General features: G+C 35.5%; 1 protein-coding gene across 4 annotated transcripts in view; it reads left to right on the top strand.

The window, feature by feature from the left end:
- WDR36 (WD repeat domain 36) overlaps window positions 1–7671 on the top strand; it is a 39261-nt gene extending 31590 nt beyond the window's left edge. The window contains exons 18-22 of one of the 4 annotated variants that reach the window (XM_082376001.1): window positions 267–412; window positions 2755–2874; window positions 3063–3144; window positions 4412–4599; window positions 5722–7671. In XM_082376001.1, the coding sequence (XP_082232127.1) occupies window positions 267–412; window positions 2755–2874; window positions 3063–3144; window positions 4412–4599; window positions 5722–5871 (686 nt within the window). In that variant the 3' untranslated portion in view covers window positions 5872–7671. Of the gene's footprint in view, window positions 1–266; window positions 413–2754; window positions 2875–3062; window positions 3145–4411; window positions 4600–5721 lie in introns of those variants that run through there. The other 3 variants (XM_082376000.1, XM_082376002.1, XM_082376003.1) reach the window with 3 other exon arrangements.
- The last annotated feature ends 5635 nt before the right edge of the window (window positions 7672–13306 follow it).

Genomic DNA, 13306 nt, shown 5'->3' on the forward strand with positions numbered 1-13306 from the left:
TCATGAATTTATGCAAGGATATAATTGATGTGGAATTGATATCAAATAGTATACCAGTGGAGAAATGTTTTGAGTCTGGTGATGGGAACTGTAGTTAATATGAGAAAATAAGAAGATGAACTAAATAAATAGAAAGATTTTACAAGGCTGTATTGAGTGAACATGTTATGAAATACTAATGGATTTAGAATGAACTAAGTTGCTTTTATATGATAAAAATCTCATTCAGCATTAATTTGTTTTACCTGAAAATTTTTTGTTTTAAGATGTAGAATTATCAGAAGAAACCATAGAACCAAGTGATGAAATGATAGAGTATGACTCCCCAGAACAGTTGAATGAGCAGCTGGTGACTCTGTCACTCCTTCCTGAATCCCGGTGGAAAAATCTTCTTAATCTTGATGTTATTAAGGTAATACTATAGTACACTTAACATTGGCCTCTAAAGACACATTCCAAAAGTATTTTCTTTAGTAGAGATAGCTTCCCTTACTTTGAGGGCTTTAGGAGGAGCAGGTGATGCCTAAGGTAGTAAAGAGAATACCATTTGGTTAAATGCTGTTTAATCTAGTATGATTATCGCAAGATTTTCTCTCTATATATATATCAACTTTGAGGGCAATCAAGGACCTTTGGATGTAGCAAAAGTATAGCCTGCAACTACAGAGCTATTAGAAATTGGATGTTTTAAGCCCAGCCTAATAAATTACTTTTTTAACTTCTGAAATAAAAAAAAAAAAATTGCCATAATGTGTGATGTTTCTATTGCTAGACATTTTGGGGATTAGAATACTTTCACTGGTCTTTTTAAAAGTAAGCTTCAGTCACCCTTTATCATACCACACCCTGCTCTGTCAGCTATAAGAAGATTTGCTGTTGGGTTCAGGGACATAAGTTAATATGAACTAGGTACTGGGTAGTGTCCTGAGACAGCAGTGGAAAAAATCTTAGGCCCTTTGTCCTTGAGGAGTTTACAATTTTACATTAAAAATGGACAATTATGGCATAAATTAATTTTTTAAAAGCATGTTTCATGACCCCTATTTGTGAGTAGCAAAAGCAATTGAAAGGTATAGACTAGAGTAGAAAATTTCAGACTATCCTCTGATAATTAGGGTTAAGTATTGTTTTATGAAATGCATACAGTCACCAGAGGTTATGTGTGTACTAAGTCACATTAAGGGCTGGCATTAAAAAAAGTGTAAGGAACACTGACATAACTATGACAAGGTGCAGTATTTTTGTAACTAATAACTTAGCACGAGAAAAGTTATGTGTGTCTTGGGTAAGAAAAGAGAGAGGTTTTCACATGTTAATTTGACTCAGAGAATTTAAAAGTGCTTATTTTTACTTGCTCACTTTTTGAAAGATTGGGCATCAGCATAAAGGTATGTTGTCCAGGCACATAGTTATGAAATCTCTCCATTATGTTGTCTAGTTTGTCAGCCGTAAAGGGACTACTTTATGGAATAGCTTTAAAAGCAATACATTAAAAAGTACAAGTAGGTGAGTGTGAAGGGAGCAATTAATGTCCAATTAATTGAGCTAAATTTGGGGGCCACTCTGCTTCTTGCTCAGATATAGTTTGTTCTGCATAAAAACATACAGAAACCTGAGTGAATGCTCTTTATGAGAGAAATATGCTAACACCTCCAATATTTTTATTTCCTTCTGAATGAAAGAGGTTAGAATTTTTATTTTTGTCTTGTGGGTAACTTTTCTACTTTAGGTTTTCTTTATGAAATTAGGTGATTTCCAGAGCCCTGTGGAACTTCTCCAAAGCCCTTTGTTTTTATTTACAACTCAGTGACCGTCTGCCTTCTAACTCAAGAACAACGAGTTAGAAGAGTAACTGTGACTCTTACTACACTTTCTACCATCACAAAGAAGGGCTGTGCTTTCATTGCTAGTGGCAGTGCTTTGCCTGGCTTTCATGTAACAACTTTCTTTTATGCTGTGCCTCCAGGAGGCCACAAGTATCCCTGGCTTTCTTTCAAAAAGCAACTCCCCAGGGTTCCTAAAGAATGGAAGAGGAATAGGGTAAGGTAAAATTGTGCGACTCCTTTATTAGGCAGTTTACCATATGCTCCTGAGATTGTGATCTGTAACAATGTAGTCACCAAAACTGAATTCTGTCAGTGGGAATTCCAAGGGAGGTTTTTGTGATAGAATTTTGCTAACACTTGAAATATTTTATAAATGAGCAACAGTATTCTCTTTTTAAAAGCACAGAGTACTAAGGAAAAATAAAAATTCCAACAAAATAGAAGAATGAGGGCCATGCTTCACAAAAAAATTTCACCAAATTACTTCTAATGGTGGAGTCTAACTCTGGCTCCAAATTTCTTTTGGAGAAAAGAAATTTGAAAAACTGTTGAGCATTTATGTAAATTTTGCTTTCTAGCCCATTTTGCAGAAAAGGTTGTATTTCAGTATAAAAGAAGTTCAAAATTACTTGTTACTTCTTCACGTAAATATCCATGTTTCAGGAAAATGAGCTGTTTTTGCCTTAGAGCTTCTCCTGAACGGTGTCATTTTCCTTCTGCCTTATCAGCAAGAATACTGGAGGTTTGCATTGGGAATCCCAGTTTAAGGATATCTGTGGTTTTGGTTGGTTGGGATTTTATTTTAGCATCCTAATCTGAAAAAGTTTCATTCCTTTTTATACCTTTTGGACTTTTTAAAAATTAAGTGGGAATTAAATACTTAATTACTTACTAGTCTTTTTTCCTTTTCTCATTTTCTCTTAATTAGAAAAAGAATAAACCAAAGGAACCACCGAAAGTACCCAAATCAGCACCGTTTTTTATTCCAACAGTTCCTGGCCTTGTACCCAGATATGCTGCACCTGAACAAAACAGTGATCCTCAACAGGTAAGAAGCAAGTTGGAGGGAGCATTCTAAATATATGGGGTGTGTATGTTGTGTTTTACATTTGTAGTTTTAACCAAGACCCACTTTTACAGATATAGAGTAAATTACTGATAGCTTTTAGTTATAAACTATACATTTTTTTGTTACATTTATGGTTTTTGAATAATGTGTATTTGTTTTTGTTTAAGTCTAAAGTGGTAAATCTTGGAATTTTGGCTCAAAAATCAGATTTCTGCTTGAAACTTGAGGAAGGACTGGTAAATAATAAATGTAAGTTAAATTATAAAATATTTTACCAAGTATTTCAGTTTATTTTACTTTATATGAAGAGATTGAGTGAAATATTAGACTTCTCAGTAGCTGAAAGTAAAAACCAGAAGGACTGAAATTTTGGGTTTAATCTTAAGTAATTTTAGCTTTGTGTTATATTAAATGAGTGACACTAAACTCAGATGATATTGAGATTATAATAATCTTTTGAGAACCTTTATTCTTTATGGAAAATTGGATTTTTTTTTTTTGCTTTTGTTTTTACTTACAAATACAGTTTGCAATATAGTTTGCAATACAGCAGAGACTTTTGTCTTAGATAATTTCAGATATTACCAAATTATCACATAAAAAGGCAATTTTAAAATTTATTGAGTGTTTTAATAGATTTAAACTTTGAAAGCTACAGACTGTAGCTAATAATGATAGTAAGAGCTGTAAGCAATTAACAAAAATCACATTCTCCTGTTTGACTTATCCTCTTGTTTTCTGATCCAAATGCTTTGTTTTCATACCAGTGTCACTCACATGCACATTGGCAAAAGTCAACGAATGGTACTGATGGCTAAAGAATAGCAGGATTATACAGGGAGTAACTTGTTATATTTATGGGGGAACAAAGAAAAAAAGCACTACTATTTAATATATACTGAAGAACAGAAAATAAAACGTATTAGACTTTTGTCATTGGTGTTGTTCCTTTTCAAAAAGCTAAAAGCATAGTCATTGCCATTGTAATATCAAATACCTCGTATAAAAGTTATAAGTGTATAGAATATGTTTTCGTAGGATGCATATGAAACGAGTGCTTACTTCTAGGGAAAAGAAGTACATTTGGGGTGGGTAAGATTAAGGTGGAGTCTTTCCCCACATATATTTCTGTAGTGTTAATGTTTCTTAATAATCATGTGGTACTTCTATAATTTTTATAACAATAGAAAGAAAGAAAAATAAATTCCCTCACCTCATCTTGTTCCCAGTGGCAAATACTATTAATAACTTGGCGTATACTTCTATAGCCTTCTTATATTTGGATTTGTTCTGACTGATTCATGAGCATATTAAAATGTCTGTTGCTAGGTATTAATTAGATTTTAACAGCCTTAATAGGAAAAAAGCTTAAATTACTGAAAATGCAAAACAAAAATTAAGCCATAGAAGTAATTTCTTGTGCAATTTAAGTATATGTTGGGTTTGAAATGTAAACTAGTTTCCTAAAAGAAATGACTGTAGATAATAACTGGATTCTTATTAAAACTTAATGTAGATGAAGCTGCTCTTAACCTTCTGAAAGAATTAGGCCCGTCAGGAATTGAAACAGAGCTGCGAAGTTTGTCTCCTGATTGTGGTGGTTCTGTAGAAGTTATGAAGAGCTTCTTGAAAATGATCGGGATGATGTTGGACAAAAAGCGTGATTTTGAGTTAGCCCAGGCATACCTTGCGTTGTTTTTAAAGGTAAGTCTAATATATAAAACAGTACTTCGCAGCTTGCCCTCCTATAGAGTAGTGCTGTCTGATAGAACTTGCTGCAAAGATGGAAATGTTCCATATCCACACTTACCGTGTGTGGCTACTGAGCACTTGAATTGTGGCTAATGTGACTGAGAAACTGAATTTTTCACTTTATAGAAATTTAATTAATTTAAATAGCTTCCTGTGCCTAGTGACTACCATACTGGATGGCTGGATAGGGCAGCAGCTTGTAATTGTTTTTTGTTGACTTTTGTTTTTTAACACAATTTTGATTCAACCCCCTGACTTTTGTGTGTCATCCATTTGATCAGTATACTAAACTATTAACTTTTTAATGTAGTTACATTTTGGCAGGTTTTTTTTTAATGATCATGAAGAGAGTCAGGTTTTATGTTCATTTTTTGTTTTGTTTTTTCTACTGTTGAAATCAAAATATTTACTTCTGTCCTGGTTGAAGGAGTTTCAAATGATTTGACAATGACAGTTGCTTTTATGACTAATAGAGAACTCATGTTTATCTTAGTAGTATAATGTATTGAAGGAGGTAGATGATGCTGATTTTCAGTAATAGCAGATATGATTCTTCATTTATCCCATAAATATCTAAAACAACTTTTCACTTGATCCAATTATTTTAAATTATTTGAAAAGTAGTATGTAGAATTAAAAAATAGAAATGCCATAAATTGTTTCTATATTCTTTCCCAAATTTACCTTCCTGAATATAAGTTTACTTAAATCTTTAGAAAATAAAGCAAAGGGCCCATAGGTCATTCATTAACAATGGGTTACTATGAAAGGAGAAACTTAAGCACAGAAATACAGATTTAGTGTTAGAACTGGGACCTTGTTTCTGGATCTGTATCAGGACCGTCCTTACGTGGAGGAGAGTGATGACCACTTGAATTCTATTAAAAGAGTGACAGTACCATAAAGGAACTCATAATAGAGGAGAGGGAGATGGGAGATGGTAATAAACCAGCATTTAAGAAAAAAAATTAAGAATAGTACCTTCTGAGCTTCCTTGGTGAAACAGTTAAATCCAGAATAAACAAAATTTTAATTTTCTTAAATTAAATGTTCAACTATCATTTTTCTTTTCAGTTACACCTTAAAATGCTTCCTTCAGAGCCAGTACTTCTAGAGGAAATGACTAAGTTGTCATCACAGTTGGAAGAAAACTGGATCCATTTACAATCACTCTTCAATCAAAGCATGTGTGTTTTAAATTACATTAAAAGTGCTTTGTTGTAAAAATAAACTTAGGTGACTAAATAAAGACTTTTATATTAAAGAGATTGAGTTTAACTTACAACCTTGTTTTCCAAGTGTCAATGTGAAAAGAAAATAAATGCCAGCACTACCAACTAGTCCGTCATTCTCCACTTTAAATGCTAAATACTTTCTTGAAATAAAATTATACCTATTTTTTGTTTTAAAGACATAAAGAATATTCTCAAATGATTTATTTTCTGAGTCTCTTCACATCAGTTACTTGGATATGACTTCTTTTGAATTGTCATCACCAAGCTCGTGTTTTTTGAATATTTGTAACATATGAGGTACGCTGGGTGTTTAATGTAGAATATTGCTGAACTAAACTGAAGATAAAACCAATACATAAAACAGTTATAAAAATGCCTTCATGTTATAAGGTAAAAAGGCATGTTTCCTTCCTTGGTGGCCTTTGATGAAAACATAGAGCCAGAAGGTGTGTTAGACAGTGAAGCCCTCTTGCATTGCAGAAGAGGAAACTGCTGAGGTCTGCTCAGGATCTCAGAAACAGATCCAGATTTTCTAACACTGGCCTAGTTAGTCCTCTCTACATTATAGCCTTTCTAACTTACTCTTTTATTCTTTTATATGAGAGGCGCGTTCACAAGGCAACTTGCTATAGGAGGCAGTTGAACAGATACCTAGGATAGGTGAGGGAAATTCCAAATAACATTAAGGTTATCCTTCAAAGGTTTTTCTTCCCCACTGATGACCTTTTTATTTGGGAAGAAACTGCTGACTATACTTTTCTGTCATAACCATTGTGAAACCAGATAGTTCTGGCACTTTTTTTTCTCATCGTCATTGTTTTTGTGGTTCAAGATTTCAATATGTGAATTAAAAATAAGCAATTCTCAAAAGCACACTGTTCTAAAAACTTGTTAGTTTTTACACTCAAAAGTAGTGTCATTCGTAAAATTCAGCTGGTTGTATTTGAACACCAATACTATTCTATTCTAATTAGGATGTAGCTTTACAGAATAATCTCCAGAAGGAACAGTCCTCACAAGGAGATGATCAACGATAACTTTAACTATCAAAGTGCTTTTGTTTAATGGTGAAAGGTACAATTAGTAAACTGCTGAGGAAATAAGCCAATCTGGTTTGGTACTTTGTTCTTTTAGAAATGTATATAAACTTAATAAAGCCATTGACTTAAATGTTAATAATGATTTAAGTTGTAACTTTAAAAACTATTTCCCCTTGCCCCAGATACTATATTCTAAAGATATGGCAAAATTTCAGTATACAATTATGTACTATGTGAAGATTGTAAATATCTAAAACAGTAAGAGTTCTAAACTGAAATTGTATTGCTGTGACAAATCTTGAACTGAGCTTTCTTTTTCAGGTGAGAATAGAGGAGTTGAGTGTATTGTTTTTATTGGAGATAGCTTTAGATAGTATTAAAGCATCATTTTGGCAGGTAATCTTCTAAAACCTATCCTGTATGTTTGCCATCAAGGAAGGGAGGGAGAAAGAAATACAAAGGATAATTTTTTGTGTATATTTTTTCTTAAAATGTATCATTCTGTGCATATTGCTTTTTCTTTACATTTTAAATTACAAATTAGTATATGACATTTTACTTGTAAAACCGTCAAAGACAAGTCTATTTTTTATAGTCACCTTCAATCCCAATACCTTCCCTAGAAGTAACAGTTGTTAACTTTCCATCTAGACCTTTTTCTGTGAATGTATATACATGTTATGTATAGCTACAGGAAATAAAATGTATAGCTTCAGTTTTTACATAAATATATGTATATCATTCTGCAACTTTTCTATGTGGTTTCTTTACTTGAGTATAATCTCACCTAATCTCACCTGTTTACATTTGTATAGTGTGCCATAAGTTATTTAGTCTATAATGGACACTAGGGTAGTTTCCCTTTCGTTTTTTGTTTACAAACAATGCTGAAAGAATGTCATCCTGTATAACTATGTGCATATAGGGATTTCTCTAGTGTATGCCTAAGCTTTGAATTGCTGGGCCAGAGTTAGGCAGTTTTAAAGAGATACTTCATTTGGCTTCCAAAATGACTGGTAGCAATTTACAGCTTCTCCTCAGCAAGGAATGAGTACCTGCTCCCCATATCCCTAAGGACATTTGATTTAGATTTTAAAAATTTTTTTATTAATCTAATAGGTAAAAAATTACCATTTTTATTGTTTATATTAAAAAAATATCTGACAGGATGGGCATCTCTTCATATATTTATTTTAGACGTGAATTGCCTTTTGCCAACACTGCTCATTTTTCTGTTGAATGATTTGTCTTTTTATCTCATGGATTTGTTAGGAGTTTTTCATATAGTTTGGATAGATATTACTCTTTTATGTCTGCTGCAATGTTTTCTCCCAGTTGGTCACTTAAGTCTTTAGCTTTACTTTTGGTGTCTCTTTTAAAGAGATGTTTTATATTATATATAGTAAAATTGATAAGTATTTTTATGACATTTCAAAATATAGAGCATATTCTGTATTTTCTTTTAAGATAATTATGTGTGCATCCAGATTTCTGTGAAGAGTGCAAGGAACAGAGCTACACTTCTTCAAAAGTCCAAAAACCATTTGAAGTTCATTTTTACTGATTTGGGATGCTGTTTTATTATGTGTTAAATTCTCTAAGGTATTTGATATTCCTAATAAATAATGCATTGCTTATAGTTTTCTGGTATATTTTCAGAGATGGGGGTAAAGCATCCGAATGTTTTTCAAAAATTTTTGGCTATTGGTGACCATATCTTTTTGAAGTTTTGATTTTAGTTGCAGTAAATTTATAGTATTGATTTGAAAAGAATTACAGTTGACCCTTAAACAGGCGGGGGTTAGGGGTGCCAACCTTCCGTGCAGTCAAAATCTGAGCATAATTTATAGTTGGCTCTCCATACCTGTGGTTTCTCCATATCTGTGGTTCTGCATTGTGGATTCAACTAACTGCAGATTTTGTAGTACTGTAGTATATATACTTTTGAAAAAAAAACATGTATAAGTGAACCCACACAGTTCAAACCCATGTTGTTCAAGGGTCAACCATAACAATAGTATTTCTTTTTGAGAAAACTCTATATCTTCATTAAACCAGGAGTGGGCTTCTCTTGATTTCATAAGATTTCTTTATATAATCATACATTTTTTTTGACAGATTCGTTTCTGGGGATTTTATTTTTGTTGTTATAGTGAAATATACCTTTTTTCCTAATATATTTTATAGTTGGTTATTACTGTCATGGCAAAAGCAATTTGCTTTTTATGTGCTGATCTTTTATGACACTGCAGAACTCTTAAAAGTTTGTCAGTAAAGTCTTAGAAAATCCAAGAGAATCCCATCTTCTTCAATTGATTAGCCTTTATTTTCTATCCAGTACTCATATTTCACTTACTTGTTTTTAGTTAGGATTGCTTTAGCAATCTGGCACATAATGTTGGATACTAGCAGTGCTTAGCAGAGATTTTTGTGTTGTTACTGACTTGAGTGGAAATGCTTTTAGTGTTCCATCATTAAGGATAATGTATGCTCTGAATTTCTGGTAGATATCCTTGGTTAAGTTCTACTTTATTATTAATTTGCTACTTTAAAAAATTTAAACTAGAGGTAGGTATAGAATTTTATCAAGTGATTTTTTTCAGCATATATTGGAAAATCAATATCTTTAATTGTTGTAATTGGTGAATTTTATTCAAAGATTTCTAACACTGAGTCATTTTCATTTCTGGAATAGAACTTTTTATAAATGAGATGAAACTGGTGCATTTGTTTGCTTCATGGAATTCAGCTATCCTTGATATATTTTTTTAAGCTTGTCTAGTCAAAAGGGAAAAAAGTCTTGCATAAAGTCTTTATTATATGGTAATTTTTACCTACTTAATTTTTTGTGTGGTTACTGAACTAATTGGACTTCCTGTCTCTTCTCAAGCCAATGTTGGTAAACTGTATTTTCCTTACAAATCATGACTTTAATCTAGATTTTCAAATTTATTAGTGTAAATTATATTAGGATTATGCCTTTTTATTAATAACTAGATTGCAAGTGACCAAAACCTAACTCAAATACATGAGTATCTGCAAAGTCCAGGGATAAAAATTGGCTTTACCTATTGATGGATCCATGGGTTCCGTAGGAATTAGTCCCTTTCTCCATATCTCCTTTTTGTTCTCATTGGTTAGCTGTTCAGTCAAGATCTCTCTTCATTCCCTGATTCATCAGATATTTATTGAGAACTTAGTATGTGCCAACATCTTATTTGTGCTGGGAATATAAGCAATCAAAACTTGAAAAAATACAGCTGCCAGCAGCTCTGAATTTACATATTTTCCACTTAAACTAATTAGAAAGTGATTATCTTTAAACAAATCCTGAAATAGAATTTCAATGAGCCTACTTAAACTTTGAGCCATAGTTAAGGGTGACTGTATGGTGATATATTTAGGCAGAGGGAGAGAGACCTGTAACATCACAGGTTTCCATGACTGGGTGACATTTGGAGAGCTCTGAACTTTCCACCTGTTCACCAGAGGAACGAGGGAGAGCTGAGAGTATAGTGTCCACAGGCTGGCTGCAGAGCCACTGTGACACAGTGAGCCATGACCCCATAGCAGAGTGTAACTGCACCATCCTAGCCCAGGGTGCAGCTGGAAGGCTAGCTGAGACTTAAGGCACAGGCTAAATGGGATGACAGTGGTGGGTGGAGGGAGGAGGAAAGGATCTGGCAACACAGAAGGCTTTTATCCACATGCCATCTTGGAAAGGAGAAGGGAGTGGATTGAACCACTGAGAAGAAAGCAAGCCTTAGTGGATAATTTGAACATAAAATTTCACAAAATGTGTATTCGAAAGAGCTTAAACTAATGTGAAGGACACTGAGATACTTATTTGGTAAATTTGTTTCCCCCATCCCCTGAATCCACTGCCATGAAGGTTTAGGATGAAATTCAGAATTCTGTGGGAATTTTTTCAGTGTCTGTACTGTAGGCTGAATTTCCAATTCCAATTATGCTAATTTCCAATTCCAGCTGAATTCTACTAAATATCTCTAAAGGAGTACTTAAAATATTCAGTAGTTTTCATCTCCATTTTTTAAAAAGTGATTTATCTACACAGACATGCAGATAACAATGATTTAATGTTCATGGGAAAAAATAAGAATGGCACAAATCCTAGACAAATAATTTTTAGCAATACCATTTATTTTCTATTACAGCCAGCAATGTATATTGCAAATCAAAAGGTTTTGTTACCATTTTAATTTTTTCCACTCTCTGACTAACCAGTTACAACTTATTTTGGCTCTTTTCCCCTATCCGAACTTCCCAAGTCTGGCCTCTGTCCCATGACTCTGGCTTTGTTTCTTCACTCCTGGCCACAGCCTGCTGTCTAGAGTAAATATTATGCAAGCACAGTGGCCGAATTAGTGGCAGGTGCGAGGATTTTCCGGCCTGGATTCACCTTGCCCTGTTGATTGAGTCTCTTAAGCAGTATAACATACGAAAAGGTGACAGCCTCCCCACTCAGCACAGTGTTTCGCTCCTTCCTTCAGTCACTGACTTACTCATTCTGCCTCATCAAATGCTACTCACTTAGAACCTACTCTGTCTCAGGTGCTGTTTTATGCTCTAGAAATACTTCAGAAAACAAAACATACAAGGACTCTGGTCCTTGTGGAGCTGAGTTTTAACTCACCATTCTTTCAAAATCTCTTGGTTGGCCATTTTCCTTTGCTCTCTTTTAGTGCAAAGACAAAAGAGATTGTTTCTAAGCTTCTACGCTTCGCAAAACCAGCGACTGCCTGGAGTTTGTTACAAAGCGCGGGCCCCGTGTGCGTGCGTGCGTGCGTGCGTGCGTGCGTGCGTGCGTGCCTGACGACAGAAGGTCTCAAGCAGCTTCTAAGCGTGCAAGTTACCTACGTGAGAGGGAGTACGACGTGAGGAAACGCCTGCTTGCTGTTTCGCTGCGGTTCTTTTTTAACAAAGGATTTGGTTATAACTTAGAAAAGCAATGCATATAATGAGATTAAATAATTAAGGGAAAAAAAACCCTACGTTTTTTCTCAGAAGACGCCACCTTTCCGTTCTCCGGAGACAACGGGTTGGTACCAGTCGGCCAGATCTGAGGAAGCGGAAGCGAGGCATCGGCCCGGCCCCGCTTGTTAGACAGGGCTTATGGATCTGAGGGCCACTCCCCAGGGCGGCTGGGTGCCAGTGTTCGCCCTTGGCACACTGGACACAGTATGACCCGAAGGGAAGGTGGAGACAGGATGCCTGTTGCTGCGGTGACAAGGAGGTGAGGTGAAGGGCACTGCAAAAGCGGGGACTGTAACGGGTGAGGAAATAATAGGTACACGTGGGGACCGTGTGCTTCCCTCAATCCATCCCATTCCCTTTCCTCAGTGGTTCATTCAGAATCCTGTGTGGGGTTGGACAAGGTGTTGGAGATACCGACGCAAATAAGGCAACTTGACCCCAAACTCCAAGAGACACAGGAGGAGAGCATTTGCCTCTGTGAGCCCGGGCAGGCTGCGTGGAGAAGAGGACAACTGTCAGGAGAGCTCAGAGAGAGGTAGGTGGCCAGGGGAGTGGTGGAGTAGAGAGAGACAAGAATTCAGAGACCAAGGGGAGATGAAAAAGGCAGTGGAAAGTCAGGGGTGGCTACATGCTATTTGTTACCTCGGGGGGAGTGTGGAGACCAATGGTCCTTGAACTAAGTACAAAGGAAACGAACTTTTCTGCAATAGTTTATGTATTTTTACTTAAAATTAGACAAAATCGGATAAAATGTTGATTCTGGGTGTGGTATGCTTACATTTCAGTACTCTATATTTAGGTGTTTGGTTTCTTTTACTCTATTTTACTTTATTTTTTACTCTTTTCATTTAGTTTTTCAAATAAAATTTGTTTGTGTATATAGCTTAACATCCATCCACCCAAATGTACATACATCCTGTTATGCACATATATCCCATGTGGCTGGCCAGAATTGCATTTCCTCCCGGAAAGCGCCACTGGAGCTACAACTGTGCTTGCTGCCCTAATTACTGGACCTTCACCCAGACCTTCAAACTTGAGCGGATGACGCTCGCTTGGGGATGCAAGTCCCTAGCATTGGCTCTTTGAGAGGAGGTGCTACTCTCCAGGTCCCGTCTTCTCTCGGCACTTGGCTGACAGGAGCTGGGATGTAGGAGACCCATGGAAGTGGCCATGACTCACCTGGCGCTGGGCTGAGCCTGGAGTTCTTCCAGGAAGTGGTGGGAAGGACAACTGGCAAAAGAGATCCTCACCTAAATAAATGGTGTGGTGCGTGCCTGAAGTTTCCCAGAAAGCTTGAGGAATATTGGGGCTGAGAGTTTCACTGTTTTTCAGCGGTAAGCAGAAAGAAATAACCCACTTGGTTCCTCATGAACTAACTGGCTAAGA

The sequence above is a fragment of the Balaenoptera borealis genome, assembly GCF_965194805.1.
Source record: "Balaenoptera borealis genome assembly, chromosome: 2".
In the NCBI taxonomy this organism is placed as follows: Eukaryota; Metazoa; Chordata; class Mammalia; order Artiodactyla; family Balaenopteridae; genus Balaenoptera; species Balaenoptera borealis.